Genomic DNA, 25,695 nt, shown 5'->3' on the forward strand with positions numbered 1-25,695 from the left:
GTTACAAGTGGCATCCCACAGGGCTCAGTTCTGGGACCTCTCTTGTTCGTTATATACTTCTCTGAAGTTCAGGCTAACACAGGGGGATTATGGCTGACAAAGTTCGCAGATGACTGCAAACTGGGGGCCATAATCGTATCTCCAGCTGACACAAGCATCCTCCAAAAGGGTCTCACAGAGACGGATGCTTGGTGGCAGAGCCACGGCCTCAAGCTAAATGCTAAAAAGTGCATAGTCATCCCCTTTGGGAAAAACAAGGTGCTCACAAATTACCACATAGGTGGTAATCCATTAAGTACGGAAGAAGTAATTAGAGATTTGGGGACCAATGTAGATAGTAATCTCTCCTTTGATAATCACATTGCCAAAGTGGTTAGAAAGACCTTCTATATAGCCCACCTTATCACAAAAGGGTTCGCATCTAGATCAAGAGAGGTCATTGTGCCCCTCTACTCATCACTCATCAGGCCCATAATTGAATACAATGCCCCTTTTGGGATGTACCTTACCTGACACCTGCAGCAACTGGAGAGACCCCAAAAGTACCTCACCAAGAGGATCATGGGCTACAAACAGATGTCCTATGCAGCTCGACTAAAGAAACTCCAGCTCTACTCAGTTGCTTACCACCTACTCAGAGGCGATCTATGCTTGACGTACAAAGCCATGTCAAACCCAGAATTAATGGACATGCTCCACCTCAAAAGATCCAAGTCCCTTAGAGCTACATGCTCCAGGGACCTAAACCTCAGCACAAAAATAAATAGGACATGCTGGAGGGACAGATTCATTTCCCAGAGGCTCCCCTCACTCTGGAATAGAATCCCAATTCATGTTAGACATAGCCCCTCGCTGACCCTCTTCAAGCGAAATTTGGACGCGTGGATGGGAAATCACAAATTCACCCCTGGGATCTCCCCAGTGTCCCTGCTAGACAGAGGCACAGTAAACTAATCTTAAAAGGGTACCTTCTGTGACCTACTTTACAGAGGCACAGTAGGCTAATCTAATAGGCATGAATTTGCAATATAAATATAGTAGGTGATCATTAAGTCCTGGTGGAAATAGGCTTATAAATGCCCTAGGGCAGATAGCCTAGTATCTACCTATGAATCTATGAACCTATAGCCCAAGGACCTCGCATCTGCTGAAAAAGCTGCTTCTAAGCCACTAGTTTAAATTTCGATAGGTGAAAATCACCAAGGTGCAGATGTGCCACATGGAGGCAAAGGTTATCCCCTGTGTCAAGTTCAGTTAAATACTCATAGTAATAACCAAATTCTAATAGTATTCTTATTGTTAACTGCTTTTCTGGATGGAATCACTGCATAGCAGAGACTACGATTAAAGCAAATAAATATAAAACATATTCTAGACAGAACAGGAGTACACATATACATGAACACAACCAACTACTTCCATCAGGATCCATCTTGAGTTATAAGGATAAGATGCAGACCTTCTGATTTTCTCATACAGCTTTTATTGCCATCTTACTGTATGGTAAATATAAACCCTTATGTTATACTGGTTGTCTTATCTGTTATGCCTTGAATCAAATAACTTGTTTAGTAACCAGATAGCAACAGTACTTACAGCTGATATGGCTCCATGGTAGGAATGAGTGTCTAGGAGAACACTGTCTCCAGGGCAGATAATCATTTCAAATACCTAGAACAAAAACACACTTGTTTTAAGTTTGTTATCAAATTACCTCACTTACTTTTTCAGCATGGTTTTCAAATATACCAAAGTCAAGTGCAGATGACCTAGAGAAATTCATACATTTCTTGCATGAAACACAGGAGGGAAGAATAATATTAGCTGGGGACTTAAATTTACCAGAAACAGGCTGGAATAATATTGATTCAACAATGTTAGTAACGAAATTATTCACAACGTATATTCAGGAACAAGAATTGCTTCAGATTGTAAATAAAATGTATCAGGGGACAGAACTTACTAGACATTGTGTAACTAAAGAAATTACTGTTACTTCAAGTTAAGTTTAACCACCGTTGATGTGCAGTGATCACGGGGTTATAAAGGTTAATTTGTTGCTAGATAGTTTTGCCAAACTAAAATGTAAACCAATGGACAGAAGGTTAATTACAGATTATATGGAAGCAAAACAGTCACTATGTAAACTAACTGGAGTGAGGTGTTCAGTGGAAAAACTGCAGATGGAATGTGGAAAGTTTTGAAAGAGAACTTGTTTGAGTGCAAAAAATTAAAAAAAAAATATTTAACATCAGGATCTAGGCATACAACATCAGGGGGATGTATTTCCATAAGAACAAGATATCTGGTTAAGGTGAGAGACAAAAAAATTATAAGATATGGAACGAACTACAACTTTGAAAACTGAAATGAACAAGCATAGTGTGAGACGATCAAGAAAACATTGAAGAAAATGTATATAAAGATAATAAGCATAACAGGAAACGTTTTTATAGATACATAAGATGAGGAAGGAGTAACGACACACAAATTGATAAACCATGTGCTGATTCTAAAATTTATTCTCAGGTACAATAGATTATAGATATATTTACAAAATCTTATGCAAAACATTATGGCTCCACAGAAGGGGTTATAGGTTGTCCTAGTGACATCCAGGTAACCCCAGATACTGGAATCAAATTAGATTATATTTAAACAGAACTGCACAAACTGGATCCAAACAAAGCACAGGGAGGAGATGGAATTAGTAACAATGACCTGAGAACACTTCAGCAAGAAATAATGGTAGCATTATATGTTATTCACTAGGTCATATAAATATGGGGAGATTCCTCAAGATTGGAGACATGCACTTAATAAACCTGTCTTTAAGGGAAAGAGGAATAGGACAAACTCATAGTCATATAGAGCCTTAAGTCTACATTCATGTTGTAGAAAAATAATGGAGAAAGTAATGTTGGATAATTTATTGCCAGAACTGGATAGGTTGGGTCTTGGAACCATATATCAGCATGCATATAGTAGATAGTCAGCTTTCCTTTGATAACCATGTTGCCAAAGTGGTTAGAAAGTCCTTCTATGTGACCCATCTGATCATGAAAGGGTTTGCATCAAGATCTAAGGATGTAATTGTGCCCCTCTACTCTTCCCTCATCAGACCCATTATTGAGTACAATGCAACAATTGGAATGTACCTGGCTAGACATCTCCAGCAGCTGGGAGACCACAAAGGTACCTAACCAAGAGGATTATTGGCCTCAGACAGTTGCCCTATGCAGCACGATTGAAAAAGCTAAGACTGTTTTTTGTTGCATACCGCTTTATCACAGGCGATCTCTGTCTAACGTACAGAGCCATGTCCAACCCAGAATTGTTGAACATGCTCCATCTTAGCAAAACCATATCTACTCGAGCTACATGCTCTAGGGATATAAACCTCAACACAACAATGAATAGAACATGCTGGAGGGATAGATTCCCTTCGCAGAGACTTCCCTTACTATGGAATAGGGTCCCGATCACATAAGACAGAGCCCCTCACTATCACTCTTCAAGAGGAACCTTGATGAGTGGATGGGTAACAGAAAGTTCACACCGGGGATCACACCAACAGCACTACTAGATAGGGGCCAAGGGTACTAGCTGCTAGTACAAGGGTCTAGGGAACTACTAAAGGGGTGGTGAATACCGCACAACGTGGCTGGGCTAATATATGCCTTCGGGCAGATAGCCCAGTACCAACCTATGAACCTATATGTTAAAAACAGATCTATTAAAACCTGTAACATGATCTTCTATAACAATATAATAACAGCTATGAATGAAAAATTGTGCTGTAATGTAATTTATATAGATTTAACTTCAGCCTTTGATAGGGTCATACACATAACACTGATCAATAAATTAGCACAACTAGGTATTGATGTACTCTTGATAAGATGGATAGCTGCATGGCTTACAGATAGGACATGTCAAGTATCATACAGCAACTGGACAGGTGAAATCCTTGGTTATAGTCAGGGTGTCCCATAGGGCTCTGACCTAGACCCTTACTTATTTAGATTGTATCTTTCAGACCTAACTTTTTCATCTGAACTGTTCAACAGTCTATATGCAGATGACCTGGAATTGGGTAATTGTATGTGTTACAGATAAGGCATGTCTGCAAAATAACTTGACTAAATTGACCATTTAGGCACAGGAGAATAATATGTAGATTCATTTAAGGACTTAGGTATATGGATAGATTGAGCTATGAGTTTTTCTAATCATATCAACCAATTGGTTAATGATAGTTATAGAACTATAGGATTTATAAAAAGATTTATAAAGTCTAGGGAAATCAAAAATGATGAGTTCATTGTTTGTTAGTTACATTAGACCCAAACTTGAGTATGGAATAAGATTATGGAAACCCTATAAGAAAACAAGCATGAGTAAACTGGAAAGAGTACAGCAGAAATATACCAAGGCTATCCATGCAAGTGAAAAGTTAAGTTATTATGAAAGACTAAAATATCTGAACTTGTACAGTATCTCATAGATATCTAAGAGGAGATCCTATTCAGGTATATAGGGCATTTAGAGACAACTACCCCTGGGAATGTTTGGGGTTATCAAAAAGTACTAGAGAATCATCAGACAACCTCTGTGGAAGATTCTATAGAATGAGAAATGTACTAATTGGTTGTCTGACAGAATAACGGATGCATGGAACAGACTACCAAATTACATTAAAGCAAGTACTAGTTTAGATATTTTTTTAAGAATAACCTTGCCACTTATTATGGGAACAAGTGTTTTGGTATATTGTCAAGCTAGAAGAGCATTAATCCCCATGCTTGAAATATTTGTATATATGTATATATGTATACTGGTAAAGGATACAGTTCATCTCCAACACATATTTCTGAGGACCAATGTTGTCATGATCTTAACTATGCTAATAGATTATGCATGTGTTACTTTGCTTTGGAGTTATCTATTAATACACATGGAAAGAATTCACATCCACTTGAACTGTTCTTCATTCCAAGTGGAAGGTAAAATTTGTTATTCACCACAGAAGAAATCAGTAACTCCACTGATATGTGTTTCAGTGTGGAAATCAACAGCAAAAACAGAAAAGGGCATTGTTTGTTTCTCACCGCAAAGCAATGCAACTGAATGCAACATAAAGAAGAGAAAATTAGTAAGCTCATTGTAAATGATATATTAAAGTATTCCTACCCTTCTGGATTTTCTTTAATACATTTTCTTCCTCAGTACTTCATGTTTTTCAGACTTACTTTGAGAACTCCACCAACTCCTATAATGTACAACCTACACTCTAACAATGCATTGCCAAAGTCTTACTACATCAAATAGTAGGGCGTATTCACAAAGAATGATAATCGGACTGCTCTGAAATAAGTAGCACAGTAAAATGAGTGCAGTATGGCCCGATGAGGATTAGGGATGCATAAGTACTGACATAGCATGGACATGCTGGTAACAGTGAAGCTGTGAAAACAGGAATCACCTCCCAGTTACATAGGCCATGCTATGAAAGCTCATGTGAACTGGGGTCATCAGCAAACAGGTTGTTTGCTCAAAGCTATGTGTGTGTGTATGCAAAGGGCACAGATGAGAGCCCATACAAAGGCTACACAGAAAATTGTGCATACTGCCTATCTGGACCTGGCAAAGGCATTCAATACAATACCCCCCCTCAGGTATAGTTGACAAACTCATCAAACTGGGTGTAAATCCCTACATAACTCACTGGATTGCCAGCGGCTCACAAACAGGACTGAGGTAGTCAGGATTGGTGATACCACTTCCACTAAGAGACTGGTCACCAGCAGGGTACCTTACGGCTCCATGCTGGGACCAGTTCTATTTGGCATCTACTTCTTGAATGTAATGGCAAATGGCAAGGGCCTTTGGCTGACCAAGTTCACAAATGATTACAGATTGGGAGCAATCACAGATTTCCCCATGACACAAACATCTTACAAGAGGGTCTAACACATACAAATGACTGGTGCCAAAGTCCTGGACTAAAACTCACTACCAAGAAATGCATTATAGTGTCTTTTGGGAAAATTGCCACCCAGATTAATTACTCCATTGATAAAACACCCATAAGAGTTTACCCAGTAGTCAGAGATCCGGAAACATATCTAGACAGTGATCTGGCCTTTGACCATCATGTGGCCAAGTTGGTAAGAAAGTCATTATGTGTCACCCACCTTTTAAGGGTATAGCATCCAGGTCCAAGGATGTCATAGTGCCACTTTATTTGCCCATTATCAGACCCAGATTTGAGTATAATGCTCCCTTCACAAGTGGTTGACCAAACATATGCAATGGTTGGAATTTTCACAAAGGTTTCTTACCAGGAGAATGCAGGGTATAAACACATTATTCTATATGAATCATCTTAAAGTTCTCTCTGTACATTTTCTCCTACAGGTTACTGAGTATCGATCTATGCCTGGCCTACAAGGCATTCTCTGCTCCAGCTCTAATGGACCTATTGCACATCCACAAAACAAATAGCATCAGAACCACTAGATCCAAAGATTTAAATTTTGCTTCTGCCCTAAATAAGAAATGTTGGCAATAGAGATATGTGTCTCAGAGGATTCCCATGCATTGGAACAGGATCCCCATCTGTATGAAGCAGAGTACATCCTTAACCCTATTTAAGTGTAACCTTGACCAATGGATGTGAAATCAGAAATTCATTCCATGTCTGGCCCTCATGCCTGTGATAGACAGAGGCAGACAATAAGGCCCAAACTAACACACCCCCTACATAACCTCTAGAAACGTCCTAACATACCACCTCCTAATAAATAACCATGTTGGCTAGGCCTATATAGGCCCTAGAGCCAATAGCATAGTACCTACCTATGAACCTATGAACCTATGATCATACCTCTCAACTGTCCAGATTTTCACAGAATGTTCAGATTTGTTCCTCATAAAATTTTATTTTTCTGGCCAATCTTTGACAAATCATTGAGAATCAAAGTAAAAAAATATTGCCAGGTATTTGAGTTTCAGACTTCATACCCTTCAGAAAGTTCATGTTAATGCAAAACCTGTTATTGCATCAACTTTCTATACTTTTAAGAGGAATATTTAAAAATTGTGTCTACTTTTGGGCCTTTGTCCCGCCATTATGTACAACTTTGTCGAGATTTCATGCTCTGAGAGGTTGAGAAGTTTGACCATGATATATAGGGCCACAATTGGGTAGGATTGCATTGCTGGGCTTATAAAGCCCCTGGTGGTCATTAACCTAGTATACAACTATGAACCTAAGTGATAATTTTATTTTATAAAGGAAATGGGTGGTAGGACAGTTGGAAAAGGAAAAAGGCAACCAAGGGAACACACAGGAAGAGAGGAAAGGAAAGACTCATATGAGTTGGGAAAAGAAGGGAATTCCTTTTTTGTGGGACAGGTATCCTGTTTTCTATTTTATTTTTTAGAAGAAGTATACAAAGGGATAGAAGCATGGGGAACTTTCAGATAAAAAGGAGAATATAGGGTGGCAACAGGGAGACAAATAAACATATAACATAGACTAAGACTGAAAGTGGAGTTTGTGTCACACACTGACAGAGGGTAGCCAACGTCTGATGGAGAGGACAAGACATCAAACTGGGGAGGGTGAGTGATATAAATGAAGGGGAACACCATGACATGGGCTAGAGTGTGGTTAGCACAAAATGCTAAACCAACCCAGGGGGGGTACCCAAGCAAAAGTCAGTCACTTTAATAGGTGACAGGATGGGTTGGCTCCATTTCAGTCAACCCAACAGTCAGGACCAGTCAGCTATGCAAGTCTGCCAGTTACATGGATGTGTTCCAGGATGCCAGTACAGATGGTGAGCCTTGGTCCACCATTTTCCTTGACCAGCTCTATGCTAGTCCCCATTGAAGAGCCTATGCCATCCATCAGAGAAGCAGCACCACAGGAAACCATTGTACCCTCTAGGTTGGCTTCCATGAGGTGATCTTAATAAGCTTGCAGAGGGGCTAGACTTGGGACTACTGGAGACTCAGCAGTTAGCACAGTGGCAGGTGCAAGGAGAGATGGTCATTGCCTCATCCCTGCCTGCTCTGTGGGCAGTCCTGAAGAAAAAATTAAAATAAATAGAGAAAAATAAAACAACATAGCAACATAAATAAAAGATGGCTATGACAGAGAAAAGCAACACAAACAACAATGGTCAGTATGATGTGGTCCCATTATTAAGACAGACCCCGAAGGAGAAAAAACAGTCATCAGAGCAATATTTTCTTACTGCAGTAGTACATGGCTTTAGTACAGTGGTCATACATACATACATACATACATATGCAGTTTCAGGAATGACTGGCACAGTCAAGTACTTTAGCACAGTTACAAATGCATTGGAAAATGAAGTTTTAGAAGGGCAATGGGGAAATATGCAGTGGTAATCCCAGTCAAAAGAAACAATGAACAATAAAAATAAAAAAGGAAAAAATACTTAGGAGGAGTGGTACATAGGGTCACTCCCGCTCTAATTCACATGTGAATTCCAGGAATTGTTAGCACAGTTACAAATTCTTTAAAAACATGGCAATCTTATAAGTATTGAAGAAGTATACAATTATGATTACGTAAAATGCAAGACTAAACTGGCCATTGCTGTGATAAGCAGGTTGGACACAGTTATAGTTCTGACAGCAATACAGTACACTTACTCTGCTACCAGAACAGTCTACCCTGCCTTGGCAGACAAGCTGATTTTCTGCAATCTACTCTTCTGCTGCAAAACAGAAAAACACATTAATGAACACATTGTAAATACACAATGTAAACATGGATAACAGAAACAGCCTATACTAATACTATAAGGTGTACCCTAAAGCAAAAAATCAACACTTAGTGTTACATAGAGGCTGTTTCTTCCTAACCATTTCTTCCCATTGGTTGAGAAGGCCTTTGCAGCACCTATTGACATCTCCAAATTCCTGCCAGCACTGCCCATTTGAGCAGATGATGTCTGTGGCATTACTCTCCACCTTGGCAAATGAACACCAGACATCAGCCTTAACCAGGGCACCTACATAGCTGTCCTCTTGTAGAAGCTCAGTATTCTTTGAGTGCAACAAGTGAAAAAAGATTTTAAACTCCCAGATGCACTATGTATGAGCTTTGCCACACTTAGATTCTATAGAGTTTTACACATTAAGTCAAGTCCTGGAGTAAAAATGATAGCTATGGCTGAATTACCTACAACGGAGACACAACTTGTCATGCAAAGAAGGGCAACACATTAGTAAAATACCCAACTATGGTAGTGTGATTCATGTTGTCATTTGTATGGGTCATGGTGACAGCTGTATGGACAGGCTCCAAAGGCATACAAACACTATGTGTCTTACATGCCCAAGCAAGGACATGATGGACAACTGGGTGGAACAATGACTATAGCCATTGGTGTGCTGAAAGTGTGTAGTGACACAGCTGAGCTACACAGACATGTACCCCTTAAATGGCCACAGTACCCATGCATGAGGCAAACCAGTCCTCTTAATGTGGAATAGAGTGGATAATAATTTTTATTAGATTGATTCAGAGAACATCACACTAAATTGGACAGTGCAGTGGTGGAGCGGTAGCATTGTTACCTCACAGCAAGAGGTTATCCAGTTCGATTCTCGGCTGGAGTACCTTCTGTGTAGAGTCTACATGTCCTCCCTGTGCTCATGTGAGTTTCGTCCACGTGCTCTGGTTTCCTCCCATGACATGTATCTAGAGTGTTTTTCCCCAGACCTATGTTGAAAATTGGCTTTGCTCAAAGTTGGGCTTTCCCGGGGAACAAGTGTTAAATAAATAACTAAATAAATAAATAAATAATCTAATTTGCTACAAGACTTTTAATAACATGAAAAATCGCATGGCCACCTTATTGCAAGATACTATGCTACAGAGATGAATAGAATATAGAAACTGACTACAGGCAGGGGGACTTGTGATCTACATATCATTGCAGGGACAACCTCAGGGTGTATGACTGCCACATACAGATGTCAGACAATACTGACTGCAGAGTGCTACCACTTCAATGGCCCTGATAGAGATATAGCAGACTGTGTTGGGGTGAGGTTGGCCAGCACTCTAAAGGCAACAGGCTGTGGTTGGGGCCTCCAAATGACAAGGCCACAGAGAGCAGAAAAAAATGATGTTCCTGTGATAAGGGAAACATGCATCAATGCCAATGTACAAGCATGGCAGGTTGCAGTCCTTTGAGAGGAACAACTACACAAACCTCAGGATACAGGCATGACAGCTCACATACCTGTTAGGTGTGCTGTCTCAGCAAGAGAACAGAAAAGCTATGTTGCAAACCCACATAAGTGGCTGCTGGACCTGTAGTTCAAAAGGAAAAGACTGCGCTGTAGGTACTGGTGCAAGGGCAGTTTATCTCAGCAGATTTGCTCTGAGTTACAGCACAATGGCACTACATATACAGAACCAACTGATATTGCCAACATCCTAGCAGATAGGTTCAGTGCTAACTTTACCCCCCTATCACCCCCTAGAGGGCCCATCTCTATACAGGAAAAATGCAAAGTTCCTGTAATCACGGCTGCACTGGTAAAAAGCACACTCTGCAAAGCCAAGAACACAGCATCCATGGGACCTGACAATATCCCAGGCTACGTTCTACACAAACTGCAGAATAAACTGGCACCCTACCTAAGTACCATGTTCAGTCATAGCCTCACCTCAGGCTTTGTGCCCACTGAATGGCGCACCATGACGGTTATCCCACTCCACAAAGGGGGAGCCATGACGGATCCCAGGAACTACCGCCCCATTAGCCTGGTCTGCAAGGCCATGGAACATATCATCATGGAACTCATAAACAAAGACATTGGTAATCTCCAAACTCTGGACCCTACCCAGTTCAGATTTGTAAATGGCAGATCATGTCTCCTAAACCTGATTGACTTCTTTGAAGCAGTCACCAAAGCCATAGATAAGGGTAAGGTGGTTCACACAGCTTATCTAGCTCTCGACAAGGCTTTCAACACCATCACCCACTCTGGAATTATAGATAAGCTCACTAAACTAGGTATAAATCCCTATGTCACAAGATGGGTTGCCAACTGGCTCACAGACAGAACCCACACTGTGAAAGTAGCAGACTCCAAATCCGACTTCAGACCAGTGACAAGTGGAGTACCACAGGGTTCAGTCCTGGGTTCTCTCCTGTTTGGTATCTACTTCTCTGAAGTACAGGCTAACACAGAAGGTCTTTGGCTAACAAAGTTTGCAGATGAATGCAAACTAGGAGCCATAATCGAAATTCCTAATGATGTGGACATACTACAAAAGGCCTCACTGAGACAGATGCCTGGTGTCAAAGCCACAGCCTGAAGCTCAATGCCAAAAAGTGTATTGTCATCCCCTTTGGTAAAAACTCTGTACCCATGAAATACCACATAGCTGGTAGACTACTTAATGCCAAAAATGTGATAAGAGATCTTGGGACACAGGTGGACAGTAGTCTCTCCTTTGAAAATCACATCACCACAGTGGTCAGGAAATCCTTCTACATGGCTCACCTCATCACAAAAGGTTTTTCATCCAGAAAAAAAGAGGTCATTGTTCCCCTCTACTCATCACTCATTAGACCCATTATAGAGTACAACGCCTGTTTTGGTATGTACCTTACAAGACATCTAACAACAACTGGAAAGGCCACAGAAATACCTCACAAAGAGGATTACTGGCATCAAACAGATGCCCTATGCAGACCGTCTCAAAAAACTCCAGCTTTATTCCGTCGCATATCACCTACTTAGAGGTGATCTCTGCCTAACATACAAAGCTATGTCAAACCCAGAGCTGTTGGACATGCTCCACTTAAAGAAATCCCAATCCCTCCGAGCTACATGCTCTAGGGACCTAAACCTTGTCACCACATTAAACAGAACATGCTGGAGGGATAGATTCCTGTCCCAGAGACTTCCCATACTCTGGAACAGATTACCTATCAATGTCAAACAGAGCTCTTCATTAGCACTCTTCAAGAAAAATCTTGATGATTGGATGGGAAATAGGAAATTCACCCCAGGGATTACTTCTGTGGTCTGCTCGACAGGGGCACAGGGAAAATATTTTTCTTGGGTGGCGAAAGCCAGGGTACATTTTTGGCTAGGCTAATATAGGCCCTAGGGTCAATAACCTAGTACCTACCTATGAACCTATGAACCTATGTGGGTCACATGCCTCTGTGTAACAAAGTACGGTACAGTGTTACTGCAGTTATACCATACTTTTGCACAAGGTAGTATCCATCATAAGTGAGGGGTCAGTGAGGTGGTCGCTCACAGTATTCACCACGCAGGTGGTTGGGGCAGTAAGGTGGTGGGTGTTCTCTGGCATGGACAGTGCTATATGCATAGACTGATAAAGGTGTGTTCCCATGGGTGTGCTGGAGCTGTCGTGGTGCCAAAAAAACAGCAGCACACAGAAAAGTTTACACCTCAGGGGATTGAGGTTCTACCACAGGTCCTATAAAGCCATGGCAAGAGATATCTGGAGAATTATAAAGTGGACAAGGCCTTCAGGAACCATCTGTGGCTGGGAGTGGTACAGCAAAAGAAATGCTTTGGATGGATACAATTGGAGAGTGCTGCAGAGGTGTTGCAGGGTCACCAATATAATCTTATATGCAAAGCACAGGGCACAAGATGTAAATGATTTATGTTGAGCACTGGGACCAGTCCCACAAGACATTGCTGGCTGACAGAGACTGAGCAGGTCCTTATCACCCTCAGTGGAGGAACTGAGAGTACAGAAATGCCAGGTGATGTTTTGTATGTGACAGCTGGACTAGTGAAGACTGCATGAATGTGTTCCAGGTGAGAAGTGGCAAATGCCAGTCATGTAGGTCCATTAGAAGCATATCAGCCTAGTGTACACACAAATGACCATTTGCATTATTCTCACTCAGGAGCATCAGGGCTATAACTATGAAAATGTCTATTTTAATGTGTGTAAATGAGACAATGCATGGGGGAAATGTAAAAGAACTCAAAGAGCTAGAAGAGTTTTATTGGATATTACACCTAGGAGCTCATATAATAAGAGGGGTTAATGGTAATGTTTCACTGAAGCCAGTGTTGCGAGAATTCATGATGGTCGTGTGACCATAATAGCATTTAAATGAGCATGTGCTGTTTTATCACATTTGCTTATTCTGCTTGAAGAAGCCCAGCAGGGCAAAAGTTTTTACTAGCCTGCTTTTAGTGTATTTTGAAGTCAATAAACGTTGCTACGAAAGCAGTTCATGGTTCCACTGACTATTTGCTTGGTTTATAATTGTGAACAGCTGAAGCAGAAGCATAGATACTGTGGAGTGAAGAAGGCCGTGGTCGCTGGCACAGTGTGCCAATAGGAACTATGGAGTGAAGAGGGCCGTGGTCGCTGGCACAGTGTGCCAATAGGAACTGTGGAGTGAAGAGGGCCGTGGTTGCTGGCACAGTGTGCCAGGGTTGCGATCAGCAGTACTAGCATTCAGAAATGTATACTGATACTGATACTGATCCTCATACCGATACTGATACTGATACTAATACTGATCCTCACACTGATACTGATCATGATACTGATACTCATACTGATACTGATCCTGATACTGATACTCATGCTCATACTGATACTGATACTGCATTATGTTAAGGATTGGAGGGCTGATGTGCCCAACACTCTGTGTGTATTATTTAGCTGTAACAAACCACTTGTTACATTTATAGCAAGCAGCTGTTACAGCTGAAAGAAGAGTCTTTTGTTTTGTTTCTTTTTTCTTTTTGTTTTAATAATCTCCAGTTTAGAGTTAATGGGGGCACCAGATCAGCAAATTGCGCAGGCCACTGGAAAACCTAGCTATGGCTCTAAATGCAGCACTGGTTATAACCACCTGTCTATGGGGTATATGACAGGTGAGTTGTGTGACATGCCATTGCAAGCAGACAGTGTCTAGCACCACTGCACAGTATACTTGCTCACAATTTACCATATTTCTGTCACAAAGAGATGTCAACATTGCCACGGATGCATACTGCGCGAACAGGAATGTATGTTCCCATAGGCTATGCTTATTTCTAGTATGCAGCTCTTTGTCTATGTTGGTGGTGAGGGTAACACATGCACAAACTTACACACAGGAAACTTTTCATTTTGCTTTACTGGTTCCACTGGGGAGAGGATCTTTCAGCACATTTGTGCACCTGCATGGGTTCAGCACATCCACAGAGGATAATGATGATGGCATTGTGCACATGGCACAGTCTGAGGACACAGTGGTACTGCCAGGGAACAGTCTTCTTTCCCACACCTGATGGAAATGCAGAAGTCCATGATGGTCTTCCTGTATTACCTGACTTTAATGAAGGATGACATATTCATGTGAATCCCACACATCTTACACAGGTAGCACAAATACAGAAAGCATCCAAGGGATGCACAACCTTGAGGTGCACACATATTTCAATGAGAAGAGGCACATTGGTACCCATCAATGCACTGAGGCTCAGTTAATTTGAGGCATCTAAAAATCCAAAGAAACAAGAACAGCATGTAGGTAAACCAGGCAGGATACAAAATGCAGAACAATAGTACAAAATCCAAAACTTGGAAATGTTGAGGTAATTACTCTATAGCATTTGCTCTGAAGGAGTTCCTTTTTTGCAGGGACAAAGGAGCTAAACCTTGTGTATTTTTACGATATTAAATTGTGCTTTTTCATCAAATTGTATTCTCCGTTTCCGTCTTTTGGATATTGCTGTTAACACTGGATTTTGTTACAGTTCTGTGTCACCAGCAACTTGCCCAAGATGGTTTTATTTCTATGGTAGCACTTGGTTGAGCCATTCTTGTGATTCACTGCCCAGAGTTTTATTAGTCTATAGTGCATGTTGTATAATTGTCCTTTAAATAGATGATAACATTACATGACAGCAAAAAACAGTTTTCAGCAAAGGGAGTTGGGCTATTAGTGAATAAAAATGAGAAATGTGTGCTGGTCACTTCCATGTAAAAGGGGGGCTACAGAGCCAGCACTGACACCAAATGAAAAGTTTTTGCCCACTGTCAGAGATTCAGAGGGCTCAGTGGAAACTGCACACCAACATGTGACTGATGTCAGTACTGATGTTTCTGGGAGGACACGTATGTGCCAAGAGGCAGTTACAGGTAAGCTTACATATGTTAAGTTATAAGATCTGGTTGTGTACTAAAATATAAGAAAAATGTAACTAACACTTCCTGTGTTTTCTTTATGAACATACTGATAAATTAAACTTCCACAACATATTTGTTCATTATACATGGGCTGTGGATGGACGTGTCAGCCAGGTTTCAGTTAAAACTATTATTAACAGACATATAGGCAACATTGTGTATTCACTGTTCCCCTGTGTTGTTGCAATAGTAATGTTTAATTTCTGTCCTTACCTTCCTTCCTTTCTTCCAGGGCCATCCTCCCTACCAGGTTTGGAGTCATGTGCACATGGTAAGCCAACATTTTTCTTTGATTATTGATGACCATATGTTAGATACATGCATTTATCTGTATGTGTGAGGTGGGTGTAATGAGTGTTGTTTATTGCTGTATCATCTGTGATAGTGGAGGCAGTGTTAGTTTGGTATTGCATACATTGTTTTAAATATTTAGTGTAGTATTAATTTTGTTCCTGTGTTTGTTGCTTATTATCCACTTAAAAAAACACAGTGTTGGATTGAGACACAGCCAAGTAAAGGAAATTCAAACAAAAACACCAAGGCAGTTCCACCACGGAGAAGGTGCAACAAAATAAATGCAATAGTAAACTCCAAAGGATGATGCAAAAACATTTATTCCTTATAACATGATTAAAAGATAAGCACTTTCTGACTAAGCCTTCATCAGATCAACATTTTTGGTATTGTTGTTTCGTTGCTTATTATCACAAGTGATCCTGACAGTGGAAGTGTAGGACTCTTAACCACCTGATGTCAAAGTATCAGTAGATTCTGATTATGATGGTGGCCGAACAGAGAAACAGTCTGGGGGTGGAGAGGTTGAATCTGACACTAAGCTTTACATTCAGCTATCCCCTGTATTTTGTTCAGACACAGTCAGTAGGCCTCTGCATACCTATTCCACTGAGCCCTCAGATTTTGGACGGGTGGAGGGTGAATTACTTGATCAAGGTAGTGTGGTAACTGTGGCTTCAGTGCTGAATGGCCATAGCCAAAGTGCTGGTGAAGTGCCAGAAAACAAGGTTCTTAGGGGAGCTTAGAGGAGGCTTGCTGTCAACCCTCCACCTGATTCTGGTGTGTCTTTACATGCCACTTGACATATGTTTAGGGCCATTATGGAGGAGCAGGCATGTTCCACTAGGGCCTCTGACAACACACTTAAAGTTGTAGATGTATCACAGGTTGACGTGTATGACTGCCTCTGCCATGTGGCCAATTCAATGGATCGGATGAATGACATGATGGAATAGGCAATTTCTTTGATGGAACATCTGCTGGGAATGGGACAGCATCCATGTGGATGTAGCTCAGCAGCATTATCTGATGCTAGCCAGCATGACTGTGCCTGATCACACTGTCACAGAGACAATACTTCCACTGCTCCAGCAGTGATTGAGGTGTCCACACCCAGCTGTGGTAGGCCATGGGGTCATGGTCCTGGGCGTACTCATGAGGAGAGCTTGTCCAGCAGAAATCAGTCATGTTCAGGTAGTAGCTGCACATCTGACCATGGGCATGGATGTGCTAGTACAACTCCTGGCAGAGCCAGTTCTTGCGGCTGGAGATGACAGTGATGAACTGTTACCTCTATCATGCATGGCTCACACCTGTCCAACATATTAGGATGTAGGGTCAGCACAGAGCTTGGCTTTGTTCTTGCAGGCACTCACTCACACTTTTCAAATTGAGTGCCCATAAAGACACACACACACACACACACACACACACACACACACACACACACACACACACACACACACACACACACACACACACACACACACACAGTATCAGTTACACGGGTCAGTTATGAACTTTACAGCTCATTCTGTTTCAGTGGCCATTTGATAATTTATCCAAATTTCTGCCTGCCTGTTTTTCTCACACACACTCACTAACTTTGGTGTCAGCCTTGGCCTCCTGCCACCCCAAACAATATCTTGTGCAAATGATGATAACTGTGCCATATTCTTGATTTTCTCTTTTGGAATCGGGGATATATAAATCTTTTGTCTGATGCCCAGGGTGCATAGCTGACTGAGTGCTTAGTATATATGTTTTTGTGATACTCTTTTTTTTAAATTGTACTGTTTTCTTACTGGTTTTTGTAATGTGTGCATCTTTGATGCATGAGGCCTATTAATTGATAGAGAACACATATATTGACGTAAGTCAGTACTGTGATGTAATGAAGTCATTGCTGTAAAAATCATCTACTACTTAGATACATTAGCAAGTAACAGTATACAAAGATCTGCCATTCATTTGTGTTATTAGCCACTTATTTTCCAGTTCCAGGTTTAACACTTACCTTGATAGTCTGGGAGTTACAAGTGTCTTAATTCTGGCCAACTCTGTGTGATGCTAGCACTACACAGCCATTACATGGGTACTTAAAGGTTGCAAGCATTGTCTGGCATCAATTTTCCTGTGTATATTTGCATAGGATGACAGTTTTACCCCCCCTTAGGTGGTGAGCATGTGTGCTATCCATTGCCTCTTGGCCAGTTCAATAGCGTATTGTGCACCCCTATGTCTACCTACACCCACAGAGGCTGGTGGTTCCCCTCTGACTCCACACCTGCATATGGCTGTAGTGACCTTGTGAGTGGTGGTGGGATGTATGCCCCTTACCCGTGATGTTCCTACTGAAGCTGTTTTCTCAGGATAATATTGTGAAGGATAGCACAGACAGTGAACATTTCAGCACAAGTACGATGAATCTGGACACCAGAACTGGGACTCCAGAAGCCCACACACACATTCTATGTTACTTCTTGTTTGAGCGTATGCCTCATTATAGTGTTCTTCAGTGGGTGTGTGCATTTCTGATGGGCATCATCAGCCATGGCTCGAGTGCATACCCTGCATCACCCAGTAAATAACCTTGTGGGATATCTCCCCTAGAAATTCTCTGATACAGTTGAGAGCTATATCAGATATGAGAATTGTATTAAGTGCCTGCATTGCCAGGACACACATTCAGGATGATTCCCTTACTGTTACACCCTTAGTGTTACACGCAACCTGACAGTTAATGGAGTGGAAGGCCTTTCTGCTTATGTATACCATTCCCTGTTCCCAAGGTGGTGCTTTCATTTCAAAGTATATGCAGTCTATGATACCCAAGACTTCAGGGTAGTGTGCTACAGGGTATAAATTCTGCATAGTCATAGCTCTGCCCTCAGATGTATGGGGAAAATGTATGTAGTCACTGGCATGTTGTGGCATAGCATTGAGGAATAGATGGAAGCTCCTGGATGCTGATGCCTGTGACACCCTCAGCATATCCTCTGTTCATCTCTGGAAGGTTCCTGTAGCTAATATTCTATGTGTGAACAAATACCTTAGGCTCCACAGGTATTGGTTCTACTTGGTTTGCCCTTGCTCTCAGTTAAGGACAATAGAGGTTGCAGAGTTAATGTGGTTTGTCTGTATCCATCCTGTAGCACTCTACAGTTTCTACCACATGCAGACTGTGAAAAGTTAAATTAAGTCTAAACACCCTTCTCCTTCTTGGCCGAGGCCTGTTAGCAGCTGTAGCAGTATAGACTTGGGCCTGTTGCACATATACATGTATAAAGGCAACAGCAGGCCCTAACAGTGTTTCTGTGTAGAGTAGTTTCTGCTGTGGCTATATTCCAATAGGTTTTGGAATTCAAGGTCAAAACCTACACTGAGTGTACATGATTGTTTTATAGCTTTCTGAATAGCTCCTCCATCTTGGATTGTTTCATTTGCATACAATTCATCTGCTTATGCTGTAATTAGCATACCACAATGTTTCCTGTATTTGTGCAGCTATACATGCAGTGTATAGCTGATTATTGTATAAAAATTGAAGCTAACAGGTTTTGGCACACAGTGTAGGCTTTATTGAATCCAGCCCATTATGTATTCCAAAACTGTTAATATATAAACCACAGAATCTCTCTACAGTAATAGAAATAACTGTACTTTGGATATGAGAGCGAACTGAATAGGTATCAAACAGTGTTAAGTGACAACTGGAGAGTTATGCATGGTCACTCTGAGTTGACAGATAGTAGGAGAGCAACCTATTTTTATATATAAGAGAACAACCTCCATTCAATCTTTGATACATGCAGACTCTACTCTAGTTGATCTTTCTTGGACCAACAAACCTAATGGCTTATACAGACGTGGTAGTTGTACCATCTATAGATACATTTGTGAGGGTCCATGTTTAAGTTTGTCAGCTTTAATAGGATTATTTACTTGTCTTCTCATTTGGACTGCAATGTCCAAGGGGTTGTTTACCTTTCATTTTATTCTTCCCGTTATAACTATTATGTTGGTATGACTACTGGAAAGATTAGCAAATGAATAAAAAAAATCATTATGACATAAAAAAAACATGATAAATGCCTGATATGAGCGTACTACCTTATGTAGTTCTTGGAAGAAGTTTTATTTTTATATTTTGGAACAAGTACTTTTAGATAGAAGGGTGGTGACTATAAAAATTACGCTACAATATAAAGAAAGATTGCAGGATTTAATGCATTTAATAAAAATTCCCGGTTGAATGATACCATTAATATACAATGTTTTTTGAAAGTAAACCTCTACAAAGATTATAAATTGGTAGTATGTACTGATATTTGATTTTATTAATTATTTGTGCGTTTTATTATGATATTTAAGTACATGTATCATGTGACATGTCATATGCCTTATTCATTTATATATAAAAGGGGTGTTTGGTTTAATTTATTTACTTTTATTTATTTCATTTGTTAACTGGGTAGTGTCCGACTGGGCCAGTAGCCCATTTTCAGTGGAGATGTGGGGAGAAAAGCTCCAAGGAAGATTACATAGATTTTTACATTTGACATATAACTATTACAGTGATTACAGTACATAAAGTAAAATACAAATAGAAATTCAAATTACAAGGTTCTAACATGGTGTCTAAAAAAGTAACAATGGTGGTCAAATCAAACAATTAACAGTTGTACCATACATGTTAAAGAGAAAAAATGTTTTTTTTTTTCCTTAGGATAACAAAAACACGTTCTGAGAGTAAGAAGGCTTTTGAGAAAGGGAAAAAAGGAGTTAGACATTTATGGGTTAAAGTGTTTAGCCTGGGTGGGAACAGGAGCAAAGCCTATGTTTAGAGAAATATTCCTTTAGGGTATTTATATCTTACTCTGAAGAAGTTGTTATTGTGTTAAGATGAATGTGTTTGAATTTTATTTAAGAAAATGGTAAGGTTCTGGATTGTAAGTGTGAGGCCTTCTTTTGCTGTTTTAATGTTTGCTGTTTTAATTATAACCAGTTCTAACAAAAACACTAACAGTCAATTCACTATCTACTCCACTAATGCTACTCCAATTGCTCCAGTGGCACAGGCTAAGCTATTGGGAATAACCATAGACTCCCACCTAAAATTTGATAGTCATCACAACTTAACTATTAAAAAAGTACATGCCAAACTGGGGTCGCTTTACCGTATCAAACCATTTCTTACCAACAACACAAGATCAGCCATTGTTCTCTCCCAACTTCTATCCACCCTACTCTATGCATCTCCCATTCTGACTAATCTTAACAAAACTGAACTAAGCAAAATGGAAGCCTGCTATAACAGAATTGCCTGCTTTGCTGCAAATTGCTCATATAGAACTCATCACTGTACTGCTTTGAGACAGCTCCACTGGCTTGAACTGCCTAACCTCCTAACCTACAATCAGCTCTGCCTCTGTCATTCTATCTGTTACCTCCCCAATAAGTGTCCTGCCCTCAAAAACCAAGTACAACATCACTCAGCCAAAAGGCCTCTTAGATCATCAAGCAAACTACTACTAGAAGTCACCAACAGCTACAATAGCTTTGGAGATGCACTATATAGTAGTTCAGTGACTAAAAAATGGAACTCTGTCCCTACAAGCATTCAAAACACACCATCCAAAGCCTCCTTTAAAGACCTCATCAGGCAACATCTCAAGGAAAGTTGGCAGTGCCATGATTGCTCCACAGGCTAGAGAAAGCGGATAACACATACATACAAAATCTAGAGCACTTGATAATAGTTTTCAGTCTTACTCACAAGCACTGGTTAATCTACAATGTATATACTGCACCTGTGTACTATGTATGTATTCTACCTATGTTCCAAATTTCAGCTGTACACCACAAATCTATTAATTACCTTTATTTTTAAAATTAATATTTTTTTGTTTGTTCTCTCCACTGTAACCGTTTATGTGCCGCATACCACTGTAAAAACATGTCTCCTGTAATTTGTGTGTATACTGATCATGTCTAAAAACTAAATGTGTCTGTAATTTTTCTTTGTGGAGCTTTTCTCCCCGGGCCTCTGCTGAAAAAGGGCCTTTTCGGCTCAGTCAGACACCCCCGGTTAACAAATGTAAAATAAATAAATAAAACAATGGTAATTTTTGATATAATTATGTTTGGTTACCTCCTAGCAGTGGCATTTGTATTTGTTGTTTTCTGTGTACCTTATTTTACTTCATAAGTGCACCCTGTTGTGCTTTCTTGTCACCAAATAGTAATGATACATATCAATCATTTGAAGTAATCATGTTGTTTAAACCCATCAACTATTTCCACATTATGTTCAAAACATTATGTAACCTTTTTAAAGCATACCAGAAATTATGTTTTGGGCACATACGGCCTTATGAAATAATACTTTAAGATATTTCAGGCTGGCATGGTCTGCATTCCCTTCTAGGAATGCTTAAACAGTCAATAAGCTGCTAGTAAGGAAAAGAGTGGACGGGTACTCATACTGATACAAAAGTCAGGTTTTCAAGGAGCTGTTATAACAAGTATTTCACACAGCTGTAGTATCTTTGTTTTTTTTTCTCCTCACTGCCTGCTGAGCATGTCTTTGCTATGGATCAGACTTTCAACATCCTTCGTGAGAACTGACTGCATAAGCTATCATGTGTGAAGCAATACATTAGGCTTTTCTGTTTTATTTCCTTAACCCCCACCATTGATGACTGATGTGGCACAGGAGTCCACATCAGTCACCGCTGGAGACTGATGTGGACTCCTGTGCCACCATGGGGATATTCTGTGCTCTCAGCATAGTGTGTGCATAGTCCCACATGCACATGTCATGGACAGCTACCATCACTGGCTTGGGATTGCCAAGCCATGTCTCCTGGTCCTACAGTCATTATAAACAATCAAGCCAGCACTTGCATTGGAGCATTCAGCTGATCAGAACCATAATATCTGTTCCCCCAAGATAGGAGACCTATCATAAAATGATCACTCTCATCCACCCCTGCCTGACTCTTCCACTTCCCAAGTCAGTGATTAATATTGGGTCACCTGGGTTATACTCTGGGTTTTATTTCTCTGCTGTAGAGACTTGTGTAACACTACAGCATATTTCTTTCCAGAGATCTCATGCTGTACCACTCATAACATTTTAGTAGGCTTCTAAATAACTCCAATGCTAATTAAGTGTGCTACAAAGGACAGAAAGGCTCTCCTGCAGTACTGCTGCACTAAAGCTCAGCCTCCTTCTAGCCTGGATATCTCATGTTTTGTGAAGTTGTGGATGTCTGGCCAAGATACAACTTCAGATATGCCCTAACCTGTAAAAGTGGCAGCTGGTTCAGAGAAGGTAATTTGCTGCATCTCTCATAACAAAATGCCATACAAAGGGAATACATCTTGACAAAGTTTATTATATCAGAGGCAGGCATTGGTACAAAGGCAAAGCAAATAAATGATCTACGTGGTTGTCTGGAGAGTATTAAATGATATACCAGGTTCTTTCCATGCTAATGGACTGCCTCTGACTTTTACAAAAATCAAGCAGATCAGATGAAGAGTTAAGAAAATGCAACTGATCTCCAATACTGCATTCCCATAAGGCTAAGCATCCTTACATCCCTTTCTTTTTACTAAGATGATAGTGGGCCAAAGGTACAGCAAGAACTCAATTTGAGCAAAGACATCAGAAAAAGGATATTTGTCGGTTCTTGGTTCTAGCATGACTTTGCCTAACCGTCTTAAACAACTATGATAACATTTAATTCTTGTTTTATAATCCTTGGCACAAATCTGCTCCTTAGAACTGGCAATACATTTATTGTAAATAGCAAACTCATTTAATCTTAGTTCTTCAGTTCATTAGACAAAATAACATAAAGACACCACACTGAATGAAGAAGAGAACAATCAATCGAACTGTCATTGCTTCATCTTTAAAGGATCATTCTAATCAATGTTTACTTTTTAACTTTAATTTTTAACAGTTTTCAAGAAAAATTGATTTTAATGATTATTGTACAGCAAATTGATTGTGTAATTAGAAACTTGTAAAGATCGAGAATGACCCTGCCTGAACCGCATCCCTGATAACATCACAAAGAAAATCCAAGCCACTCACTAAATGGGGTACGGACATGCCCCCATCCAGATCACATAAATACCCTCTGCTTTGCCACTGTAACTTAGAAACCTTATTGCAATGCTCATCTGCTGACTACTGTCGATAATAAACAAGACTTTAAATTAGAACAAGGACTCAGAATTTGATCTTCATTTAAAAGAAATGTTATTTTAACAACACAAATCAATGAGTGATTATTTAAGCAAAGCTTTACTCTCTAACAGTTAACATCAACTCAAAAAAACTTTGAACCAGATAAAACCGTAAACCCGATTTGACAGACAAGGAATTGTCCCACCTAATATCAATGCTCAAACAAATCGAGATAACCAAGATAACAGACAATGCGGTATACAGCATTGACAGCCCTTTACAATCCTGTATTTACTTGATTTTTCCATACAATAAACTAATTTACCTCTTTTTTTCTTAAACACACCATATTCTGCAATAACAGACCAACCCCAAGCAGTTTATCTGCTCCAACAGATGAGGAGCAATGAAGAAAGAAGTTTAAAATGGAAAACAAATATAAACCAAAAAGTTGTACACACTTATCTAGTTTTGTTCTTACATCCTTCATAGAGTCAACCTCTGACATGGGCTAACTTTTATTTATTTATTTATTTATTGCATTTGCTTAGTGGGAAAGTCCACTGGGCCTAAAAGAGCCCATTTTCGGTGGAGGCCTGGGGAGAAAAGCTCCGACAAGAACATAGATGCAGAAAAAAAAATAAACATTAATTGGTACAGAAGTAGAAAGAGTGTTAGACATAGTGGTTACAGTAATATATACATAAGTCAGGAATTTAGTTGGTTTTGAAGTAAGGTGATCCTTTGATCCTGAAGGGTGTAAAATACATAATTTTATATTTTCTCACAGTAAAATATAAGGCCAATTCAATTGTCTAAGAATTTATGTTAGATAATTATTACTATTAGCCACCTATCAGTGTGAAACTAGGCTCTAGATGACTGTCACTGTTGAAGTGATACCCTAACCCATGTGCAAAAATAGGAAAAAGGGTTGTGGATGGGTGGATTATTAATACTATGTAGATCTTCCAGTGATGTTATTATGGTATCAAGTTCATAACTATTTGCATATTTCAATACCGAGTATTTCTAAAGGCAAGAAAATGAAAAAAAAAAAGGCAACATTAAATAATATTAGCCTAGTACAGAACCCTGGGCACTCCTGCAGTGATGTTAACCCAGGGTGTCTATCCAGTACAATAACATAACATTTTCCTCTCATGCAATCAGTTCATGATACATCTTATTAAGTAACTATTGATGGCATTGTACAAGCTCTCAAGAATCCCTTTATGAGGCAAGATGATGAATGCCTTTACCCAATCTAAGTAAATTGTCCCCACTTATAGGTCATATTCCAGTGCTAGAATAACCATTTCACAAAACTCAATAAGGCTGGTAAGCGTTTATCTAACAGCTAGGAAACCATGCTGTGTAGTGTTATCAAGTATACTGCAATACCTAACAGTATTTCAAAATGTCAGTAATACAATGCTCAAAACTATTTTCCAATAATGCAAATTAGATTTACTGGATTACAACTCTAAACTCATCCTTTGATACATTCTTTAATACAGGTACAATGTGAGCCTGTTTCCAATTAGTAGGGGCATCTTCAGAGAGCTGTAGTTTATTAAATAGCACTGTTAAGGTAAAATCAAGTGCAACTTTCTGTCTGGAAATTACCCTTCCAGGAAATTAATCTGGCCATGTATTACAGATCGCTTTGCTTTACATAAGGTTTTATGCTTCATCTGATTGAGAAGGGCTTAGCTTGATGTGAAAACCTTATCTAGGAAGGTTCTGCATCCCACTAAGCCTTTACAATTCAGAAAATCTGCATCACACAAAGCCTTTTCAGTTCAGAGATTGCTGTATCACTGAGATTTTCCCCTCAAGGGGCTTCAAAATAAAGAGTGGTCTCTAGAACAAAGCTGCATGCTAATGCTGCAGTCTTGGGGAATGATTAATGCTAATTAACCATGTGCTCTTCCCTGGAAATATT

The 25,695-nt window shown here is 39.9% G+C and overlaps 1 protein-coding gene across 1 annotated transcript in view; it reads right to left on the reverse strand.

Moving 5' to 3' along the window:
- The window catches only part of LOC122792865 (kynurenine/alpha-aminoadipate aminotransferase, mitochondrial-like), a 430,097-nt gene that overhangs the window by 398,449 nt on the left and 5,953 nt on the right, over positions 1-25,695 (reverse strand). Inside the window, exon 4 of the mRNA XM_044060424.1 lies at positions 1,597-1,671. Within this exon, the coding sequence (XP_043916359.1) occupies positions 1,597-1,671 (75 nt within the window). The remainder of the gene's footprint in view (positions 1-1,596; positions 1,672-25,695) is intronic.

The sequence above is a fragment of the Protopterus annectens genome, chromosome 2.part0 (genome assembly GCF_019279795.1).
Source record: "Protopterus annectens isolate FY-2018-M chromosome 2.part0, PAN1.0, whole genome shotgun sequence".
In the NCBI taxonomy this organism is placed as follows: domain Eukaryota; kingdom Metazoa; phylum Chordata; order Ceratodontiformes; family Protopteridae; genus Protopterus; species Protopterus annectens.